This window comes from Oratosquilla oratoria, chromosome 3 (assembly GCF_046742065.1).
Source record: "Oratosquilla oratoria isolate Oo_2021 chromosome 3, ASM4674206v1, whole genome shotgun sequence".
NCBI classification, from domain to species: domain Eukaryota; kingdom Metazoa; phylum Arthropoda; class Malacostraca; order Stomatopoda; family Squillidae; genus Oratosquilla; species Oratosquilla oratoria.
In genome coordinates this window covers 12256563-12278428 of record NC_134779.1, presented here as the reverse complement: position 1 = coordinate 12278428, position 21866 = coordinate 12256563, and the positions used below count along the sequence as shown (strand labels likewise).

General features: G+C 44.0%; 3 protein-coding genes across 3 annotated transcripts in view; all 3 read right to left on the bottom strand.

The window, feature by feature from the left end:
- Positions 1-10241, bottom strand: part of LOC143020363 (tubulin beta-4B chain-like) — a 98341-nt gene extending 88100 nt beyond the window's left edge. Inside the window, exon 1 of the mRNA XM_076176737.1 lies at positions 10073-10241. Coding sequence (XP_076032852.1) covers positions 10073-10129 — 57 coding nt within the window. The 5' untranslated portion in view covers positions 10130-10241. The remainder of the gene's footprint in view (positions 1-10072) is intronic.
- A 596-nt stretch (positions 10242-10837) lies between these two features.
- LOC143041599 (zinc finger BED domain-containing protein 5-like) lies at positions 10838-11656 on the bottom strand. The gene is made up of 2 exons (XM_076213609.1): positions 11263-11656; positions 10838-11121 (listed from the first exon to the last, which is right to left on the bottom strand). Exons 1-2 carry the CDS (start codon positions 11654-11656, stop codon positions 10838-10840), a joined length of 678 nt encoding a protein of 225 aa, XP_076069724.1.
- Position 11657: 1 nt separating this feature from the next.
- LOC143041594 (protein FAM200C-like) lies at positions 11658-12176 on the bottom strand. Its single transcript, XM_076213604.1, has one exon. It carries the CDS (start codon positions 12174-12176, stop codon positions 11658-11660), a length of 519 nt encoding a protein of 172 aa, XP_076069719.1.
- Between the last annotated feature and the right edge of the window lie 9690 nt (positions 12177-21866).

Here is a 21866-nt window from a genome sequence, read left to right as displayed (position 1 = left end):
ATTTCTGAACACTTGTGGACCTAATGTGTTAGTACTCTAAATACAAAACATATTCAATACTTAATTCTCCCGGTCCTTTCTCATTGGTGAAAATGGCGAGCACTAAGGAATATACACTTCCCAGCTTTCATGATATTTATTTGTATTGACATTTCTCTGTATTGGAGAGATTCAATACGATTTGATACGATTTAATGCGTTTTAAACTGCTTGATGCAACCTCAGCACATACCTATTTTCTAGGTTGTTATTCGTTTTTATTCAGAGAAATAACAATTCGACCAAGAGTCCAGGCTACTGACGTTACAAAATCGAACGCCATCGCTGAAGCAGACGACGTTTGCCAGTCTGTGGACGAGCACGGGTGGCTGTGACGTCATCTTGCTGTCTGGGTGTGGTCGGGTCAGGCTAGGTCGTGTCAAACCTGGCCAATCACTTATTTTCTTTTTCTCTTCAGTGCCATGGAGATGATGAACAAGAACGACAAGTACTCATGGCTGAGACAGAACAACCTCTTGTCGGCCGGAATAAAAAAAATAAGCAAATATATGAAGAAACACATATGCAAACAAATACAAAAACAACTAGATAAGAATTACCAAATAAATACAAATAGATGAATGTATAGATGGATGATTATATAAACAGATAAGCAAATAAATAAGTGCATTTGCATTGTATTGTCTTTAATACACGGTTAGTACATTTTTCCTTTATTCATTTCACTCGCACATTTACTTTCCTCCGCAATGCCCCCCAACTACCCCACCCCTCCCCAAGCCCTGACAGTGACGTCACGAGGTCGAAGGTGCAAAGCGCATTCTGCTGCAGAAGGAACCGCATGCAGTGGCCGAGTAAATTGGGCCCAGCTGGCTATTGGCCCAACGGTCTGGTCCACGTCATCACATCATTTTCTTCTTTCTCTCTCTCTCCCCCCACCGGGGAACAGGAAGTACACACGTGCCTTCTTGAGGGGAAGATAGAAGACATGTATACACACATGTGGACAAATGCACGCCGATATACAAAGGAACACCGGTGAGCCGTATAAGCAGAAAGAAACAACGAATCGAATACAACAATACGTGTGTGTGTGTGTGTGTGAAACACACACACGCAGGGAATTATTCCTTGAAAAAATAGTCTGGCTCTAGAAATTATTCCACCGTGATGAAGATGATAATGGAGAAAGAATGTAGTTCAGCATCCGTGAACCCCTCGCCACATACAGACACAATCACTCGCGTAGATTTGTTAGGCGGAGTTGTGGTGGCTTAGGGCTGACGGCGCCCCCCCCCCCCCCGGGCCCAGAGGTTACTCTAAGGCAATGTTTCCCAACCCCGGGGTAAATTACCCCAGTGGGGTAATGGACCCATATTTTTGGAGTAATGGATGTTCTGTGTGAGAAGAGGTAGCCTGACCATGTCAATCATGGTTGATGGTGATATACATAAAAGTGGAAAAGTTTGCATTTGTGTTGGATCCTTAAATATATACAGCCAATAGCGGGCTATATAGCCCATGCAGTTCATCAGGTGACAGCGAAAAACCATCCGATATTACCAGCTATATGTTCAATGATAACTGCGAAATTGAATTTTGGGGTAATCATTTCGAAAAGGTTGGGAAACACTGCTTTAAGATGTCAGATATTGTCCCTCCCGGTGACTTTATGTAGGGGAAAAAATGTACTTTATCCACAAGAAGAACGAGAGAGAGAGAGTGGGGGGGGGGTCCCTTATTGCAAGCATTGGGAAGAAGCGTTTCCAAACGAACAAAGCACAGTGCAAGACAAGAGATCGAATCAAGTGCACAATCAGCCCCAGTGGTTCAAGACTTCGGGAACTGTACATCGCTCAGAGAAAGGAAGAAAAGGAACAAAGCTTTAGAACTGCCGTTCTATGTAAATGAACCTTGGATAAAGAATGAACATTAAAGTCATCGTGACAGGGAAGGGAGGAAAGACAAAGAATAGGATCTCATCACATCTTGAGTGGGGGTGGGGTCTCCACATCCAGATTGTGACGCATCGCCCAGCTTGTGAGCGGATATTTTTTACCGTTGTACTGCATGTGCAGATATATACTCATCTATTAGTACAAAGCACTCACGCAAAGTGCTCTCTCTTTGCTTGTCGCTATCAGTCATCGTCTGGCAACTGTTCCTGTCAGTTATCTTTCTAAAACCACAAAGAAACCATTCAGTATCAAGAGTATCCACGCGTTTTGGTTTCTTTGCTGTATAAACAACCCCACCTTAGCAGTCGAAGTTTCTCACTCCGCGGTCGGTATACTTCCTGCACATTTCGAAGTGCAATAGTTAACGGTATTCAGATGTTTCTATTTTTCATTTTTCAAATATTTTTTTAATATACTTGTTCATTTGTATATCTATTTGATCTATTACATATTTATTTACTTAATTACGTTTTATCTATTTATCTATTGGTTGTATTTAGAGGAAATATAAAGTAACTCCCTAGGTATCCTGTTTTGTAATTTATAACCTGCCATGTGATTTACTGCACGATTTCACTTTGTTATACGTATCCCGATTTGAACAGGGCGAAGATCAATCGAGACCCCGTTTAGGTGAAAGGGAGGTGGGGGTCACAACCCCAACTGTTTACCTAAATCGCAACCACAACTACATCTAGACAGAGCACTACGGTAACTAAGATGAAAACGGAGTTGATCTCCCGTCCGCCCTCTCCATAGTTGTAGTGTTCACTCCCCTTTGATGATGTCACGCTCAAGATGTAGGGGACTTCGGTTTCCTTCGACTCTCCCGAATCATCTTTGGCCTCAATTGTACCCAAACAACTCTCTAGGCTAATTTAGGCTGGCTTTCTCCATCGCCATAAGTACATACATAAATACATATACCAAAGGCTTTTTTCCCCTTACAAGGGAGGTAGCCAAAAAGAAAGGCATGAAAACCATTCCCACCCATTCCATCCCTAAATACACTCCACTCCACTCCACCCTCTACCCTCCCTCTCATCTTGGCACCTCCTGGATGACGGGTCATCCCTGCAAGGCCGCTTCATTAAATCAGCGAACCCCCCCCCCCTCTCCGTCCCCTCATGCAGAAAAGGAGAAGACGGGGAGAAATCCCTTCGGGCTGCGTCAAATTTTTCTCACACATGTATGTATCATACAATTGTGATGATGAATGTCTGAGGAGGTCTTGTGAGTTGCTACAAGGAAGAGGCACGAGCCGAGAGGCTCCCAGGCTCAACAGGTGTTCCTGGGAGAGAGTCTCGGCAGGAGGAGGAGGTTACGTGTGATCGTCTCTTGTGAGCAGTCACATACATTATAATAATGATAAACAGAGGAGGAGGACGAGGGTTTGCTGGAGGTTGCTTATGATCGACAGTGTCACTTGTGAACAGTCATATATATAATAATAATAAGTAAATGAGATGTGATACCGTGGGCAACACACGCACAAACGCACGCACGCCCAACCGGGATCACACCTGTGGCGAGTGGGCCACGTGATATAACTCAGATTACGATAAGATAAATGAGTGAGACGAGCGAGTAGTAATGCCTTCATTTCCTCTTAAACTACCGCAGAAGAGGTACTGGGTACACAAGTTTTATGCAGTCGTTACTTTAGGGGGCTTTAGTAACACCTCTACAGACCAAATTAACCCACCATTATAATTTATTCTACTATTCCCCCTTTCTGCTGCTACCCTACTTAAGTTTCTCCTGTACCATATCGATTACTTCATCCTTTAGGTTCGATATTGTCCCCAAGGACAGCTCTGGCTATCATCGATGAAACGCTAATGCCAGCTGATTTTTTTTTTCAATTGTAGAGGTTCTTTTCAGCCAGGATAGACACCCCCCCCCCCCCGTGAGGGTAGGATTAAGAACAGCACATGTTTCAGACTTCGTTAGAATCATGAACTCTCTACAAACTAGTCCTACATATTTTACAATCTACATCGTCCCCAGGATATCACACTTATTTTTTCCATGTGCCTTATTTTGATTTAGTCAAATTTGTGAACGGGGATGGTGCACGGCCTTTTTGACATATGGGGTGCGAGAAACGTCATGCATCACTGATTCACAGGGTCCCCGACCTCGAGAGGATCCTAGGGTTCCACGGATCTCCTTTCCTATCATCGGAGTCTGCATCACAGAGATACTATTGGGCATGACCTGATGGCGCCAGACAACGAAACAACCAAACCGCACCCCAACTCCTTTTCGTCCTTCCATTGAACCGCCGGGTTACGATCGGTCATCACCGCCGTGGTCCTCTGAGTCAGTTCCTCTGGCATTTATGCTGATAACGCTGCCACTGCTGTCGAAGACATCGGTGGAGCAGTAAACGTTACGGTATCTTCATATTTCCGTTACCATCCCTGGGGACAATATTACAACGGAGACGACGAATAACACTACGAAGACGAAGAAGAAGTAGAAGCGGGGAACCTACGGCGGGCATTTGTTGTTTCAAGAGAAGGGATCATCAGTGCTTACTCACTTCAAGAGGATCATTTATTTTACTGGCAGCCACTGCAGCCACCGCATGGCAGGCACGGCAAGGCAAACCACGAACTAGATCGAGACCGTATATACATATGACTACTGCGGGGCACCAAACGAGAGAGCACAAGACCACGTGATACCACGTAACAATACATCATAGCCCCACATAGCACAACACAACAGTACCACGTAACAACTAACAACTGCAGTAGTGAAACGGCAACGGTAACGGCAAGAGACCACGAAAACAGCAGCACTGACAACACAACAGCAGCATCAACAGCTAAAACAACGTTTACGACGTCGTCCTCAAAATCGTCACTGATACTGTTACCATTAAGATAATCATCACATACACCACCAATCGAGATGGGCATGCCAGGGATAAAATAACGGAAGTGTCACTCGGATCGGAAGTAATTCATCGGGTGGCACTTAATCCTTTCAGCCTGGCTACCGCCAAGGGATTTCATTCAGCTGCGCGTGACCCCCTCGGTCGCTGCCGCACAGGGCATAGGAATGCCAAGGCACCACAGGGGTGACCTTCCCAGTGTCAATGTCAAAGCTGCCAATGCCGTGTTGCAGCGATTCTCAACATGGGCTCCCCCCAGAACGGACCCCTTTTTGAGCCCACGGACACCCCCCTTTGGAGGCCACAGAATCCCATAAGTGAGGCCACTAACCGATTAGTGGCAATATGATGCATTGATTATTCAGTTTCGATAAGTGGTCTTCTCTAGGAGTCTAAGCATGAACAGCAATGCAGTATGAGGTATACGTGGAGACCCCAGCAGCTTATCGAATCGCCATGGAGGCACTTCCTGCAGTGTTGCATGCGCCAAAGCACAGTAGGATACTAAAATTCGGCATCTTGCACTGGGTTCTTGTTACTGTTATTGTTGGAACGAATCGAGCCCATGACTCTCGACATGCAGATAATACTGAGCAATCAGTTTGATAACTTGACCGCCACAGCTCCAGTGACGTAAAGCACAAACGAGAAGACCTCTGAACAGTAGTTGTGAACTATTACAGCCACCAACACCACCGCATCCACTACCCGTAACACATTCGCATCCACCTCCACCACCACGGATAATTTTTATTTTCTCGACACCAAAACAAGGCCGTATGGCTGTACAGCAGGATTACTCAACGTGGTTGACGAGGCTAGGTTAACCTAAATAAACTTAACCAAAGGCTGAACAAAATAAGGAAACTATAAAAGAAAAAAAGTGGTGCCGGGAAAACAGAAATATCCTCCATCGCCACTACCTTTGCGAAAATCCCTAAAAAGTCGGAAGAGTATTTAGTTTTTTGTCAGCGAAAACTCTTATATCATTGAGGACAATTATACTGCACCGAAGAGATGGAGTCGTAGAGATGGTGAAGGAGAGATTTAATTAAGGAGAGCAGCAGAAAAGAGGGAAAGTAGAAATTAAGTGACCGGCAATCTTGAGTGGAGATTATTCTATAATCATAAAAGAATGATGTTATGACTGGTTTATAGGGGATGTCACCAAAATCCCTCAAATACTGGCTGCATAAAAATTGTGCAATCTGTATTACATCAAGTTAGGAACAACAGATGCTTGTGGTGTCTGCAGCTGCGTCGCTCTCGTTCTACGACAGATGCACGTGATCCGTTCGTTAATACGGCACTTCCGTTTGGGGGCGGGGTAGGGGGGAGGCACCACTGCGACGAGTAGCGAGGTACTGCTTACTGCTCAAGGCCGCTGCTTTATACTGAGCAGATTCTCGTCAAATGTGGTGAATTCGAATAGCAAGGAAACTTCGCTTACAGTATTTTACAATTCCCTATGAACATTTTAACAATGTGTCTTACATTCGCATTTTGGCTTAGTTCGTCATTTAGGTTCTCAGTATGTGTCGCCTAGGTAATTTGACATTTTGAAATTCGACGAACGAAAGACTGTAACCGAAGTCGTTTTCAGTCAAACGAATTCAAAACAGTTGACGAGAATTCTGCAGAGGCGCCAATCGAACCAAATGCGGACTTTTCCCTCCTCCCCCCTACCTGCGCTTGGGAAAGGCTTTCTCCCTTTAGCTGAACTTCATCGCCTGTCAAGAGACAATTCGCATACAAGTCGCGTTGGGGCAGTGGAATGATTACTAAAGGGACACAGGTCCTACGAGTAAGAACTGACTTCATACACGGAGTTAGGAACCTTTCTTGCAGGCTAGAAAAATTGACCTTAGGCTGCTAGTCACGACCTTAACGTGTGTTCTGGCTGCCGCCAGAGGATTTTATCCAGTTAAGAAGAAACCTCGGGCTCAGGGAAACACTTCACTGCAGTCAAACTACTCAGGGTAGAAGAGCGATCTCCCTTTGGACCTCCTTGTAGTTACTGGATGCAGTCATTATATCAAGGAGTTTAGTGAGACCAGAGTCACGCTGCATCTTCTTGTGATTGGTGAATGATCCACTAATAATGGTGACCACTTAACTTCTGTTATTCCTCCTTTCTGCTGCTGCCCTTCCTAAAATTCCTCTTAATCATCTCTAAAACTATCTCTTCGGGGTGTTGAGACAATTATGACTATGGTGGCACGGAGGATGAAGGACAAGAAGTAGGTTTTTGAAGATGCAAGGGCAAAGTAGACCTTGGGAAAGGACAAATGAAGCGTTTGCCCTTGCCTCGGGACAAGAAAGCAGAAAAGAAAGAAGAAAAAATAAAGATGGAAGGAAAGAAGGAAAACGAGAAAGAAAGGAGAAAGTGAAAAAGGATCATCCTCGGTTGGGTCTTTTTTCATGGTTTGCGGGGCGAGCACCCCGCTCGGACAACCTTGCAGTTGGTCCGGAACAGTTCGTACAAGGACGCGGGAAACGGCGCCCATGGTATGCCAATGCTGCAGTGACCATACCCGGAAGCTCATGTATCACAGTGATGTTCAAGTCACCTCAAGTCCTAAGTGAGCAGTGGTCGGGGGGCCACTCAGTGGATGCCCTTCCTTACCTCTGCACCGCGGTCAGGATTCGAACAGACAACGAAATCCCCTACACGGTTCCCAGATGCGCGCTCTAGCAACAGGGTTGGGTCGGGGAAGGGGGGGGGGCGGTTAAGGCAGGAAGACATAGCCTCACCTCTAGCACTCTCACCCAACCGTCATGGTGCTTCACGTCTTCCCCTCCCCTCCGCCTGCCTCCGCATGCATGTAGGCTCAATACTTCCCCGTTTTCTCCACGTCCTCTTGTGTCTCCCCTATGACGGCTTCTTCGAATCACCGATGAAGCTGGATTATAACCCTTAAGTGCAAAGAGTACCTTTATTTATGGTTACACCCAGTAGCTACAGCACCAGCCACGAAGTTCACTGCACTCTTATAGAAACGAAGCCACAAGGTTAGTTACAGTGAAAGGACAACAACCTGTGGGTCACTTTTAGGCGACCGCTGCCTGGAAACGTAGTTGTGACAGTATCTAAACATTTATCTTCTACTAAGCCTTCTCATCTACCAACTGAGTTACTGCACCCCTCCCTTAGACCTTCTCGCTATTCCCGGAGTCTGATCATAGGCCTTCTGTTGCCTGTCCTTGACCCTGCGTATGACGTGGCCGTACCTTCACTGGCTCTTGTTGACGACTGCAAGCACTTCAACTCTTGTGTCGTTTCTTAATCTCTTCCGCCGCGTCACGCCCTTAATTATCCTCAAAGTCCCTCGCTTCTGCTCTGCTCTACATCTCCCGTCGTCGGCACCAGGCACTCAAAGCCATATGCTGTGTTATTATTATGTTTGCTGTTAATATCCAGAGACATTGGACTGAAGAGACGGGGTCGTAGAGGTAATGAAGTAGAACAGAGGGCGAGAAGTTAACAATGGTTTCCGGATAGTTTTAATTTTTTTTTTTTAACTCTGGTAGAATTTGTGTTATTTTCTTACAATTTTGTTACTTTAATAGAAAAAATACATTAGACCTACAATTTTAGATAACTTGTTCATTCGATTATTGCTAACTCAATTTTCCAATCCACATCACGTCTACAGCATCACTATTATGCAATCACATGCGCTCCGTGACAAAGAAAAACACTTCATTGCAACGACGTCATCAAATCAGAGTAATGGACCTTATAGGCTTCATTCTGGCCAGCGTTGGAAGAATCTTAGGTTACTTGGCGCAGGGAGACAACGCCCCGCCCGCCCCCTTGAAAAGAGCAATAGAAAAGATCTTTCACACAAAGGAGGTTTCACAAATTCAACCCAAAGGAAGAGCCTGGTTTTCAGCCAAAGAAATGCAAATGTTTCGTTAATGAAACTTAAAATGTATCGTACACCATTGCAACCACTCTTCTTGAGTTGGTGTTGGTGTGTGTGTGTGTGTGAGATTCGCCATGGTCTTGGATCACACGTTGGGCTCGTGATCGAAAGCTATTTCCCTCCAGAAGAGAGCTGAGCTTGTGTATGACCGATATATCAGTAATGCTGTGACCTTTACACGCACACGAGAGTTGGAGTAACGACTCGCAGCGCAGCGATACTAAAAAAAATTCAGCACTGGGCGGGATTCGAACGCAGTCCTCCGTAGCGACGGCCGGCAACTCTAACCACTGCGCCATCATTGTGTGTGTGTGTGTGTGTGTGTGTGTGTGTGTGTGTGTGTGTGTGTGAGTGAGAGAGAGAGAGAGAGAGAGAGAGAGAGAGAGAGAGAGAGAGAGAGAGAGAGAGAGAGAGAGAGAGAGAGAGAGAGAGAGAGAGAGAGAGAGAGAGAGATCGTAGTCATAACAGAGAAGTAGTTCTCGCCCTGGAGAGTAATAGCTGTCGATCACGTGTCCAGTACGTGATCCATGACCGTGATGAATCACACCCACACCCATCGACCCATACTCATCCACCTGGAATACGGCGCGGCGTGATCTAGGTAAGTCTCGAATCACCGGATCTTGCCAAATTAATTGCACTTGAATACCCACTGCAGGGCCTATGAGAGGGGAGTGCAGTATTGTTCCGGGGCTCCAAATCTAAGAAGGGCCCCACATTAACCATCCCCCTTGAGAACAAGCACTTTCTACTACCCTATCCCGACATACGCTTACATTAACATACACAAACATCGCTCTACTTCTCACGCCACACTTACTTCATTTTATTGGTATTGATTGTTATTATTATAGATTTATTGGACATCAAATTCTCAATTTTTAGAAAAATATTTGCCTGCCTCGACTCCCCAAAGGGATCTTGTACCGCTTTGCAAATTGTATTTTGGAGGCCTAGCCCCACTGAGTTTACCACTATAAATTGTTTCACCAAGGAGTGGCCACCAGTGACTGTCACCTGCCCGTTCGTCCAAGCATGCAGAGCAGTGGTGACTGGTTGGACCGTTGATGAGCACCTACTGGATTTTTTCTTTTTTCGTTAAGAGATATTACTGAAAATTAGTCATTTCTTTTTTATAACTCAACACATGAGAGAGAAATAGAAATATTAAAAATGAGGTCGAGAAGGAGGATGAATTCGACGAGACTAACCCTACATATGAGAAGAAGGCAGACTTAATTCAACCATGGAAGCCGCTGTTCTTCTCTCGGTTTACTCACCTTGGAGCCAATCTGGTTGCCGCATTGGCCGGCCTGGAGATGGACAATCTCCCTCATGGTGAGTGTCACACACACGCAGGACGGAACGACACTGACACTGACACACTTTCCACTGGCAACGACACACCACACTAACAACCAGACAGCGAGCCAGGCGTTGGGGACGGGCAACCGGCTGGCCCGGGAGCTGCTGCTGCGGCGGGAGGTGAGAGGAGGAGGAGGAGCAGGAGGGAGGGAGGGCGGTGAGGGGAAGGGGAAAAGGGAGGAGGTTGTGGAATGGAAAGGGATAGGGGACAGAGGGAGAGGAGAGGGGAAATAGAAAATGAACAGGGAAGGGGAGGTGAAGGAAGAGGGGAAGTGAAAAGGGAGGGGAGGGGAAGGGCGAGAGATCTTAAAGGTGTGGGGGGAGAAGCGGAAGGAGAGGATGGGAGGGGAAGGAGGATGGAGGAGAAGGAAGCGCGGAGAGGAAAATTGAGTGGATAGATCTAGAACAGTGGTTCAACCTTTTCATTACCACGCCCCCCCTACGAACTACTATTTTTTTCACGCCCCCTTGCATATATAGGTAAATATTATTCTCTAATTTAAAAATAGAATAGAAACGGCAATGTCTTTTTAGTCCATTTATTAAGTATAAATTGCAATAATTTGATATTTGACACTTTCGAATAGGTACATGATTAATGAGATATTTGGCACTGCTTCTTAGCTACCAGATCTAGAATACGCGGTCGAACACTCGAGAGTGCACAACGCAAGTCGCCTTCAACGTTGAGGCGGTTTCTGTACGAGCGTGGAAAATGCCGTTTCACACATATATGTGGATCCAAACATTGTTAGAATCCGAAGAGCCTGGTGTGAGGTCAAAGGGTAAACATGAAGGTATTTGACCCAGAAAGTCTCCAAATCCATATCTTTGAAGTCTTCTTTAGCTGTGGAGTCGAACTTCAACTCTAGGAACTCTTCTTGGACTTCTTCGGCTACATCAGCTACTTCACATTGAAATGGATTCCTGATGAATTTCCATGCTTCACGCTTGTCGTCTATATCTGGGAAGTATCTGACGAATTCCGATTTCAAGTCACTTAGATGAGTGATTATTTGCTCTTTTAACTCAGAGTCGAGGTTACTGTCAGTGAGAGCCGTATCTAAGTTTCTAAAACTGGCTACATTTCCCTGTAGAACTCAACATTTCCAAAGATCGAGTTTGGCCATGAAGGTACGAATGGTGTCATGGTGCACGAGGATATTGATGTTTTTTCCTTGTAGTTTGAGGTTCACAGCATTCAATGCCTCAAAAATATCCACCAGGTAGGCTAAGGTTGCATGAAAGCCTTTAGACTGAAATTTGTCATAAAGGTCTACTTTCTGCTGTGAATCTAGAAATATTTCTACTTCTTCTCGTAACTCATAAAGCCTTCCAAGCATATTTCCTTTTGACAACCATCGCACGTTCGTGTGAAAATGCAAGGCTTCATGTTCGGATTCCATATCCTTACACAGCAGTTTAAAAAGACGACTGTTCAAGGCTCCAGCTTTGACAAAATTGACAATCTTGATAGCCACATTCAAGACGTCCATCATTTCAACAGGCAAAGTTCTGGATGCTAAGCATTACGGAAGGATTTCTTTCTTTCACCTTTGTGACAAACCCAGACCGTAAACCACGCATGGCTGGTGCTCCATCAGTACACACTCCTACCAGCGACTCCCAAGAAAGCTGATTTTCCTGGAAAAAATCTGATATAACATCAAAAATAGCTTCTGCTGTTGTGAAACTTTCCATCGGGTGACAGAACATAATTTCCTCTTTTATATTATTGCCTGATACAAAACGAGCATACTGAGAACACTGAGCGACATCAGTCGTTTCATCACACTGGATGGCAAAAACAGGGGAGGCTCTTACTTGGTCGAGAGTCTGAACTTTGATATCTTGAGATAATTCATCTATCCTTTTCTTGACTGTATCATTTGACCGAGAAATCTGGGAAAGCTTATTTGCACTATCTTTCCCCAAAACGAGTTCTGCTGCACATAATATACTTGGTTTTATGAGAGACTCTCCAATGTTATGAATCTTCTTGCTCTTTGCAATCAACATAGCGATCTCATAGGAAGCCTCAACAACCTTTGAAGATTGCTGCCGAAATGACCCACTGTCGTCCAGTTTAGCTCGCTTCAAGGTGTCTTTTTTTAGTTTCAAAGAATGTCTTCGGCTTGTCAACTAAAGCAGGATGTGATGTCCTCAAGTGGCGTTCCAGGCGTGAAGGCCGCATTCCATCATTGCTCAGAGTCTTGTAACACATCACACACTGTGGAACCTCGGTGTCACCCCTTTGGAGAGACACAAATCCAAATCGAATGTAATCTTCAATGTACTTCCGTTTCTTAGCAATCATTGCAAAATACTTGATGTTTTGTATCTATGTAAATATGTAGAACAAATGAGGCCAACACAACAAGCAATAATCACACAACGACTGGTGAAATGCAATTGTCTCAGTCACACCGTCCCACACATTGATAGCATCGCGCGAGAATTTACTAGTCAATCAGCTTCCGTCTTATCATGACGTCATCGTACGATTCAAACGACGAAGACAACCTTGGAAGAAACGCTCTGCCTAAACGGGTCTCACTCTAACGGTTCATTAGTAAGAAAGAATTCTGTAATAATCCATATGCTTATGCTTATAGTACTGGCCCATGCTGTTGTAAAAGTAATCACTAACTGGAAAAACTTATACTTTTCACCCGAAAGCTCGCGCTCCCCCTGGAAATGATCCACGCCCCCCTGGTTAAGAATCACTGATCTAGAAGGAGGAAGGGAGAGAGAAGGAGAGGGGGAAGGGGAAGGGGAGGGCAGGGAAAGATAAAGTGGAGTGGAAAGAGGAAGTGAGTGGAAGGAGTAGAAGAGGAGTGAAGGTGAACGAGGAGATAGGTAAGGGAGAAGGGGGACGGTCATACTAAACCGATAAGTAACTCAAAATAACCGACAAGCAGCATTTACTAAGTATTTCAGCGGCTTTGACCCATCGTTTTTCGCTCATATTTCCGAAATAACCATTCACATCAGTATGATATATTAGCACAGCCTAATTCACACCCGGCCATAATTTTTGACGTTAGAGTCCATTTACAAGTGTATTTAATTACGGCGTTTACTCTTGATATTAAGTGTGTCGTAGCCGACACCCGTGAAGTAAATCGAACAGGTGAAGTCGTGACGTCATCACAAACTACCTCGTGTATCCCAACTTCACTTGTTCGATTTACTTCACGGGTGTCGGCTACGACACACACAATATCAAGAGTAAACACCGTAATTAAATACATTTGTGAATACACTATAACGTCAAAAATTATGGCCGGGTGTGAATTAGGCTGTGCTAATATACCATGCTGATGTGAATGATTATTTCGGAAATATGAGCGAAAAACGATGGGTCAAAGCCGCTGAAATACTTAGTAGATTAACATCATGCTTGTTTTTGTGATGAAATTAATTTCTGCTACATTATATATGATTTATTTTCACCCAACCACCGACAAGCGGTCGTACTAATTACCGATAACTGCCGACAACTCCAATTATATTATTTTTTTACATTGGCATAGATAAATTATTTGCGTCATATTTTATCGAGATTGTAATTTCTAAAGCATTTAGCCGCATCAACATCGAGATTAATCAAGATGCACTACCGGCAACTCGGAACTCGTCGCGAGCTTCGAGACGCCATGAACTGCCTCGTATAGCTCGAGTTGTCGGTCAAGTCAGCATATCCAGGGCACATCGGAGACCTTAATAAATGACCCGCCACCTTCGTTTCGGTGCAAATTGCTTGGTTGGTACGAAATCCAGGACTCTCTTGCTGGCACCTCCGTTTATCAGATTGGGTCGCCTTGTCTTTCGTGTTTTAGAATAACTGGACCTGACATGCTTAAAGTTCGGCGGACTGTTTGCCAATGTAACATTTCGTCAATAGGCGTTACATAAGGCTGTTCTCAGATGTTAAAAGTTAGACTTAAAGTTAGACAAAACCATCATGTTCTATGTAGAGCACCACAAAACATTTTAAAACATACAAAATAACCACTTATCGCAGTGTTGTTATTGAGTGGTCACTTGTAGGCGGTTCGGCACACTTGTCCCGACAAGCGACTTTAGTGAGTGACAATAACTTCCATATATGATGTAGCAGAAACAATTTTCACCGCAATAACAAGCATTATGTTAAACTATATGTTGTCTGTCGGTCATTTTGAGTTACTTGTCGTTCCAAATATGTTACTTGTTCTTGTCTGTCCTTGTCGGTCTTTAGTATGACCTGAAAGGTGATGAGTTGAAGGAAAGAAGAAGGGGATCTGAATAGGAAGGATGAGGTGATAGGGAGGAGAGGAGATGAAGAGAAGGAGAACGGGGGTTAAAGGATAAGAGGAGAGGGGGAGATGAAGGGAAAGAGAGGGGGAAGGGAAGGAGAGGAAGAAGAGAGATGGGTGAGACAGAGAGAAAGAGAGGTGGGGTGTGTTTGATGGGGAGGAACATACTGACAAAGGAGACAAAGTGAAATGGGAAGAAGAGCTAATTAAGAAGGAGGTGGAGGAGGAGGAAGAGGAGCATGAAGAAGGAGGGAGGACAAGAAGGAGCAAAATGAGAAGAAAAGGAGGGAGGGCAAGAGAAACAGGAGGAGCGGGATAAAAATAAGTAGAAGGTGGAGGAAAAAAGAATTGGAGAGAAATGAAGAGGAGGAAGTGAAGAAGAAGGATAAAGAGAATGGAGATCAGGAGGGATAGAGCAAAGAAAGAGGATGTAGAAGAATGAGGGTGTTATGCAAATGAAGACTCAAGAGGAGAGAAAAAATTATGTAAGGAAAACACAGACGCTGCACAGAGGAAGGCAAGCGAACCTAGATAAGGACGGCCAGAGTTGGGGTGGGGGTGAAAGTCCAAGGGAAGAGAGAGAGGAAAAGAAAGAGGCGAGGGGAGAAGGGAGAAGAGATAGCCCTACAAGACAGTGTATGCCGAAAAAATCTAATTAAAAAAACATATGAAATAAATAATTACGATGAACAAGTGAATAGATTGCTGAATAAGTGAATGGATTGATAAACCAATGACAAATAGATTAATGAATGAATATATATATATATATATATATATATATATATATATATATATAAAATATCGGTTTGATGTCGCTGCTATTAGCGAATTACTCTCATATATATATATATATATATATATATATATATATATATATATATATATATATACACACACATTTCATATACCATCTCCGTGGTACCGCTTCGGCAGTGAAGGGGTTATGGCTTGTCTCGATTACGATAGGCGTGCAAAAAAAATCGCATGTAGTTGTGGCTATTATCAGTTTCCCATTGTTAACGATAATCTTATCGGTCGACAGATTGTGGTTTGTGAGAGGGCGGGTACAGAGACAACAACACGCTGCTCTTACTAAACTAGTGAAGAAGATAACACTTCGGGACCTGTTTCTATCTGACCCAGCTTCAAGAGCTCCTGGAAACAAACACGAAAGGAAGAAGCTGGAAAAGGTCAACGGAGAGAGAACCCAAAGGATTTAGATAACTATGGCTGAAGTTGGCTGTGGATAAAGGACTAGGAAAGATTGGGAACAGATGAAGGGATATGAGAAAGAAACTTAGGGGAGGGAAAGGAAGATTTCCGTTAGAGTGGTGATGGAGAGCACAGTAGAGTCGGCGTTGCTGTATGAGAGCAAACTGTAGACGTCTAGGCTAGTGTTATAACAAAAAGGTAAATGCCAGAGGGATGGACGGCTTCACGACTGTATGTGAAGTGTGAAGAACAGAGAAGATACTAAATACATATATAATGGGAAAATGTAGGAAGAAAAGTCAGGCTAATGGGAAACTGTAGGAAAAAAAGTTAGGGAAGGTAAGGTGAGAAGAGCTTTATTGACGAGGTTTAGACATAAAAAGAAAATGGGGAAGGACACGATGGAAAAGAGTATATGAAGTAAGGATCAAAGGAAAGAAGGGCTGAGGAAGACATAGACGACGTAGACATAGTGACTGGAGAGGAAAGGATTAAATATGGAAGAGGCAGAGTGGCTGGGAGGGAGCAGAAGGGAATGGAGATGGTCTTATTTGGAGAGGGCATAGAAAGATGATGAACGTGACCAGAAGGGAGGCGGATAAAGGAGGACAGTTTGGGGGAGTGCAGGAGGAGATGACTGAAAATCATGCAATAATCCACATGCAGGTAGTTTCATATTGTGGTCGCAGATGGTATTTTCGTTGCGCAGCGAATTAGCCCCCTGCCCCTAAAAAGGAGGGAAGGGCTGGTGTCGCTTTCCTCGCTTCTCCTAAAGGAATACGTGAAAGAAAATGGACACATAATCAGTAGATACTGACCTAGGGTGAGCATTATCCATCCCCTCCCGGCGGCTTCGGGTCCTTCACCATATTTCATTCACCCAATTCGTCCTTCCTCCTACTTCATCATCCGAAATAGCTCGACACCTCGTGTCACTGGAACCACCTGGTATCCACCCAACCCCACACACCAACCGTTACTCACTTCCTCGAAGTTTCTCGATCCCCCACCCCACCCCCGTTTGGTATTTCTTTTCCTTTACATATTTCCTCCGCCGCTTGCAGCTGTATACGGATATACTTGTCCAAGTTTGAGCACGCACGTACACTGCTAGGTCACAGCATTTCCCATAGATCGGGCCATATATGAGCTCTGAACTTTCATCTGGGAGGGTAATAGCTGTCGATTACGAGTCCAACACGTGATCCAAAACCATAGTGAATCACACGTATACGCAAACAGGACCTCACCGGTGCAAGCGCTCATCATATACTGTACTGGAGAAGCTAAATGTTTGTTATTGCTTTCATATCTTAGCTTATCGTTATAGATATTTACTCACATTATCTGCCATATCGCCAATGAATGGAAGATCTAGTTAAGTTTCACACAGAATTATTTTTTTAGCCAGACTACGCAACAGGCTCTGCGTGTTTATTCTGGATGTTGCCAGGTGATTCTGTTAAGTTTATGGAAAATCCCTATCCCCCTTTTCCGCCGTTTCGGGTCAAATGGATATTCGAGAATAGTACTTAAGGAGAGAGAGAGAGAGAGAGAGAGAGAGAGAGAGAGAGAGAGAGAGAGAGAGAGAGAGAGAGAGCGAGAGAGAGAGAGAGAGAGAGAGAGAGAGAGAGAGAGAGAGAGAGAGAGAGTGAGAGAGAGAGAGAGAGAGAGAGAGAGAGAGAGAGAGAGAGAGAGAGAGAGGTGGGAAGAGCCGTGTTGTGCTGGGGTGTGGTGAGGCAGCAGCAGCGACAGCAGCAGTAGCGGTGAGGCGAAAATGTGGTGCGGGACGGCGGCGGACCCATAAATATACATACATACATACACACACACACACACACACACACACACACACACAAGAGTTGGAGTAACGACTCGAAGCGCAGCGATACTGAAATAATTTCAGCCCTTGGGTCGAATCCTGCCCAGGGCTGAAATTATTTCAGTATCGCTGCGCTTCGAGTCGTTACTCCAACTCTCGTGGGCGGGGAGTTCGGGGTGTGTGTGCGTGTAAGGTCATAGCATTACCCATAGATCGGTCATACGAGCTCTGAGCTCTCTTCCGGGAGGGAAATAGCTGTCGATCACGAGTCCAACACGTGATCCAAAGACCAAGGTGAATCACATTGTACACTCGTCGTTGTGAGTGTCGCTCCCCCACACACAGTCTTCCTTAACGAAAGCAACTTCGATTCACAAAGAAAGCCCTAAAATCGAACCTCCAAACACAAACCCTTGCCATCGCTAGCTGGAGGGGATGGGGGTTTTCTCAGGCCAAGAAAATCAGGTGGTGACACCAAAAAGACGACGACAACAACAACAATAATAATAATAATAATAATAATTATAATAATAATGATAATAATGATAATAACAGTAATAATAATAATAATAATAATAATAATAATAATAATAATGATAATAATGATAATAATAATAAAACAATAATAATAATAATAATAAAACAATAATAATAATAATAATAATAATAATAATAATAATAATAATAATAATGATAATAGTAATAGTAATAATAACAATAATAATAATAATAATAATAATGCATGACGAGGTGGTAAGTTCAATGATGGGCTGGTGGGCGCTGGGTGATTTTACTTAGCTGAGGGATGGAGGGCGCCCGTTCCTAGCCAGCACCTTAAAGAAATAACTACTTATCACGATGCACCCGGTGAACAGTTTTGCACAATTTACCGATTTTCCTGTCTCCATGCGAGGACATAATTGCCAGATTTTTTTTTCTATGTGAGACTTCTTTCCCTTGACCAAATGAATATTTTCAATAAATTCCTCACAAACTAATAAGATCTGATTCTATAAACTAAACCACTCAACATTCTTTTAAGATTGGAGACTAGCCTCACATAAAATAAGTAAATAATTAAAAATAAATAAATAAGTGAATAGACAAACAAGTAAAATAGATAAATAAATAAAGATAAATTATTTGTCATTTACAACGTCCACTACACCTCCATTTTGCTACTATCCTCCTTAAATATCTCCTGTCCATAAGAAATAGATTATTTCAGCGCCCCAATCTTGTGTCTGACACACCATACTAACCCTTTAAAATACTAACTACAGATCACCTTGGTCACTCTTTCGCTGAGGTGCCATAGTTGTAAATTGGGCTGCTTATTTGGAGCCGTGTGTTGCTGATGAGTACCCCTACAGGTTAGTTAACCATTTCTACTTTCGTTTCTTGATGTCCAGCCTGCAATTGTCTTTAGGGTTTTGTTCTGTATGATCTGCAATGTGCTGTGGTGTGTCTTAGTGAGATTAGGGGCCCATGCGGGGCTCGCATAATTCATCACTGAGTGTATACATTGTTTGTAAACTGTAGCAATATTTTCTTTGTCCAAATGTTGTTCCTGTAATTGATTTAAGCGCGTTAAGTCTAGGTGTGTGTTGGGCAGTTGTCTAACACCTCACGAGTTCCTTCGAGCAGCCTCCCGAGATGCAACAAGCTCCTCGACATCATCCAGGACGTACAGGACAACTCCCGTCCCACGGGAGTAGCCAAGCACCCCGAGGCTTGCTACCTTGTGACAAACGGACCACCGCTTGCTACTGCCTCTGCAGTATGCTGGCCAGCTCCACCCCTGCCGTTAAATTGCTGCCCCGCCATGTCCGGGACGAGGACAACTACCTTCACGATTTCTTGTCGAGACTCCACACGACTTCACCTCCAGTCCCGACTTCCGTGGGGGGGTGTTAGGCAGTTATCCGACTCCTCACCACATGACCACGACCCCACCGTTTTGGCGCCACCAGTTCCCCTGTGAACGCACCTGGATCTCCTCAAAGTCAAGGATCACCTTGACTTGAAAGACACCCAAACACTTGCTGCAGCCTCCACAAATACAGCATATCCACTACACTACATAGCAGGATCTATACACACCAAGAAACATCAAAACAACACCCAAATACCTGTATCACACACAAATACTCACATCTCTTCCTCCACAACCACCAGACACCAACTTTCAGATGCATATCCATAATCATATCACTCACTGCTCCATCAGCAAACTGATGGAGCATTGGTGTATGCCAGAAACATTGATATCCATCCCTATGAATCCTCTCTTCCCCAAAAAGACAGAGTCCACCTGGCCAGACTGCAGTGCCATCATCCAGACCTTCTAAGCTACCAGAAGAGGTTGAATGACCATATTGTAGAAACTGTCCAAGATGCAACACACCCCATACTAAACAACACATTATGGTAGATTGCATTGTACATCACACACGTCAATACACTATACACTATAAAGGATTTGTGGGAAAACCCTGTTCCAGCTATGGCATTTATCAGGAAGATGAGACTACTGGGGCAGACAGTCAAGGGAATGACAACAACAGTCGCCTCTGCTCCACCTCTTCAGTGCAATATACTTCTTAATCACTTCAACTAAAATGCACGCACACACAAACACACACACACAGTAAAATACAACTAGGTAAATACAACTAGGTAAATACACACACAGGACAGAGACACAGACGTTGAGCAGTAGTCGTCACTCCAGTTGAGCAGTAGTCGTCACTCGTCAGGTCAACCGGGTAGCTGCTTCAATTAGTGATATGGCGAGTGGTTGTGTTACCGTGTTCAGCGCCGATGAGGTACAATCTCTACTTAGTAGAATTGAAGCCTTGGAGGATGCTGTAAAGTGCCTTAAAGAGGAGAATCGAGTTCTCCGCTCGATGGCCTAAAATACGGAAGACAAAACTAGCTATGAGCTTGGATGGAAAACGGCGATATATAAGATGCGGAATAGTGGAAAAAAGTCCTCACCAGCCCCACTCGTTTGTAAGAATTCGTTTCAAGTTCTAGCGAATCTGCAGGAAGAAGAAACAACTGAAATTCAAGAGAAGAAGGGAAGGGCAGACGCTGGATCCATGCCCACAGGTAAGATTTTGGTTGTAGGAGACAGTCAAGTGAGGTATTTAGACAGGGCTTTCTGCGATAAAGATAGGAAACATAGGACGCAGGTGTGCTTCGCCAGCGCGGGGACAGATGTTAGAGACAGGATTGAAGAGTGTTTAGTAGGGGAAGGTAAGGACCCTGTAGTTTGCTTAAGTGCCGGGGGCAATGATATAAGTAAGTTAGGGAGTGAGGAATTGTTTGCACGGTTCCGGGATGGGCTAGACAAGACAAGCTGTATGTGGAATCCTTCCGAGGCGTAGAGTTGGAGGCATGTGGCATTCCAGGGCTATTGCAATGAATTGCAGGCTGGCAAAACATTGTAAGGCCAATGGATGGGCATTTGTCGACAACTGGGACCGCTTTTACGGTAGGAATCATCTATATACAAGAGACGGGGTGCACTTGTCGCCCAGAGGATTTCGGCTCCTTGCTGAATCCCTTGAGCGAGAAGTAGGCATCCTACAGGGTTTTTTCGGGTAGATTACGTGGGAGTAGGGGGGAAGTATCGGAATATAGTTTAGCCAATAGAAACAACTTAGAGAGGGACTGTGAAATGAATCGCCAAAGCAGGTGGAGGGAAGATAAACTAAAAGTTTACTATACAAATAGCAGAAGCATAATTAACAAAATTGATTTGCTACGAGGTAAAGCATGCGTAGAGAAATTCGATATTATAGCTATTACTGAGTCCTGGATCAACATGGCTGATAAACATTTCCTTCCGGGAATCGAAATAGAAGGATATAAGTTTTTTCATAAAGATAGGGTTGGCAGGAGTGGGGGAGGTGTAGCACTTTTTGTTAAAAATACAATAAACTGTATTATCAACAATTCGATTAAGGAAGAGGACTGTAGGGAATCCATTTGGGTAGAGATTATAGGCAAGAATAAGAAAGTTATTATTGGCGCCTTGTATAGACCTCCTAACCTCAGCATTGAGCAGACTGATCCCCTGATTCATGAAATTCAAAGAGCGTCCCAGTACAAAAACGTTGTGATCATGGGATATTTTAATTATAGAAACATTGACTGGGAAACTTTATTAGGGGATCAGGAAACAAAGAAATTCCTAGATGTGGTGCAGGATAATTTCCTAAAACAAGTGATTACCGATCCTACGAGGGGAGAAAATACTCTGGACTTAGTTCTAACTAATAATTAGCACCTAATGAGTAACGTAAAAGTGGGAGATAGTCTAGGTTCTAGCAACCATCAAGAAATAAGATTTAATATTATTTG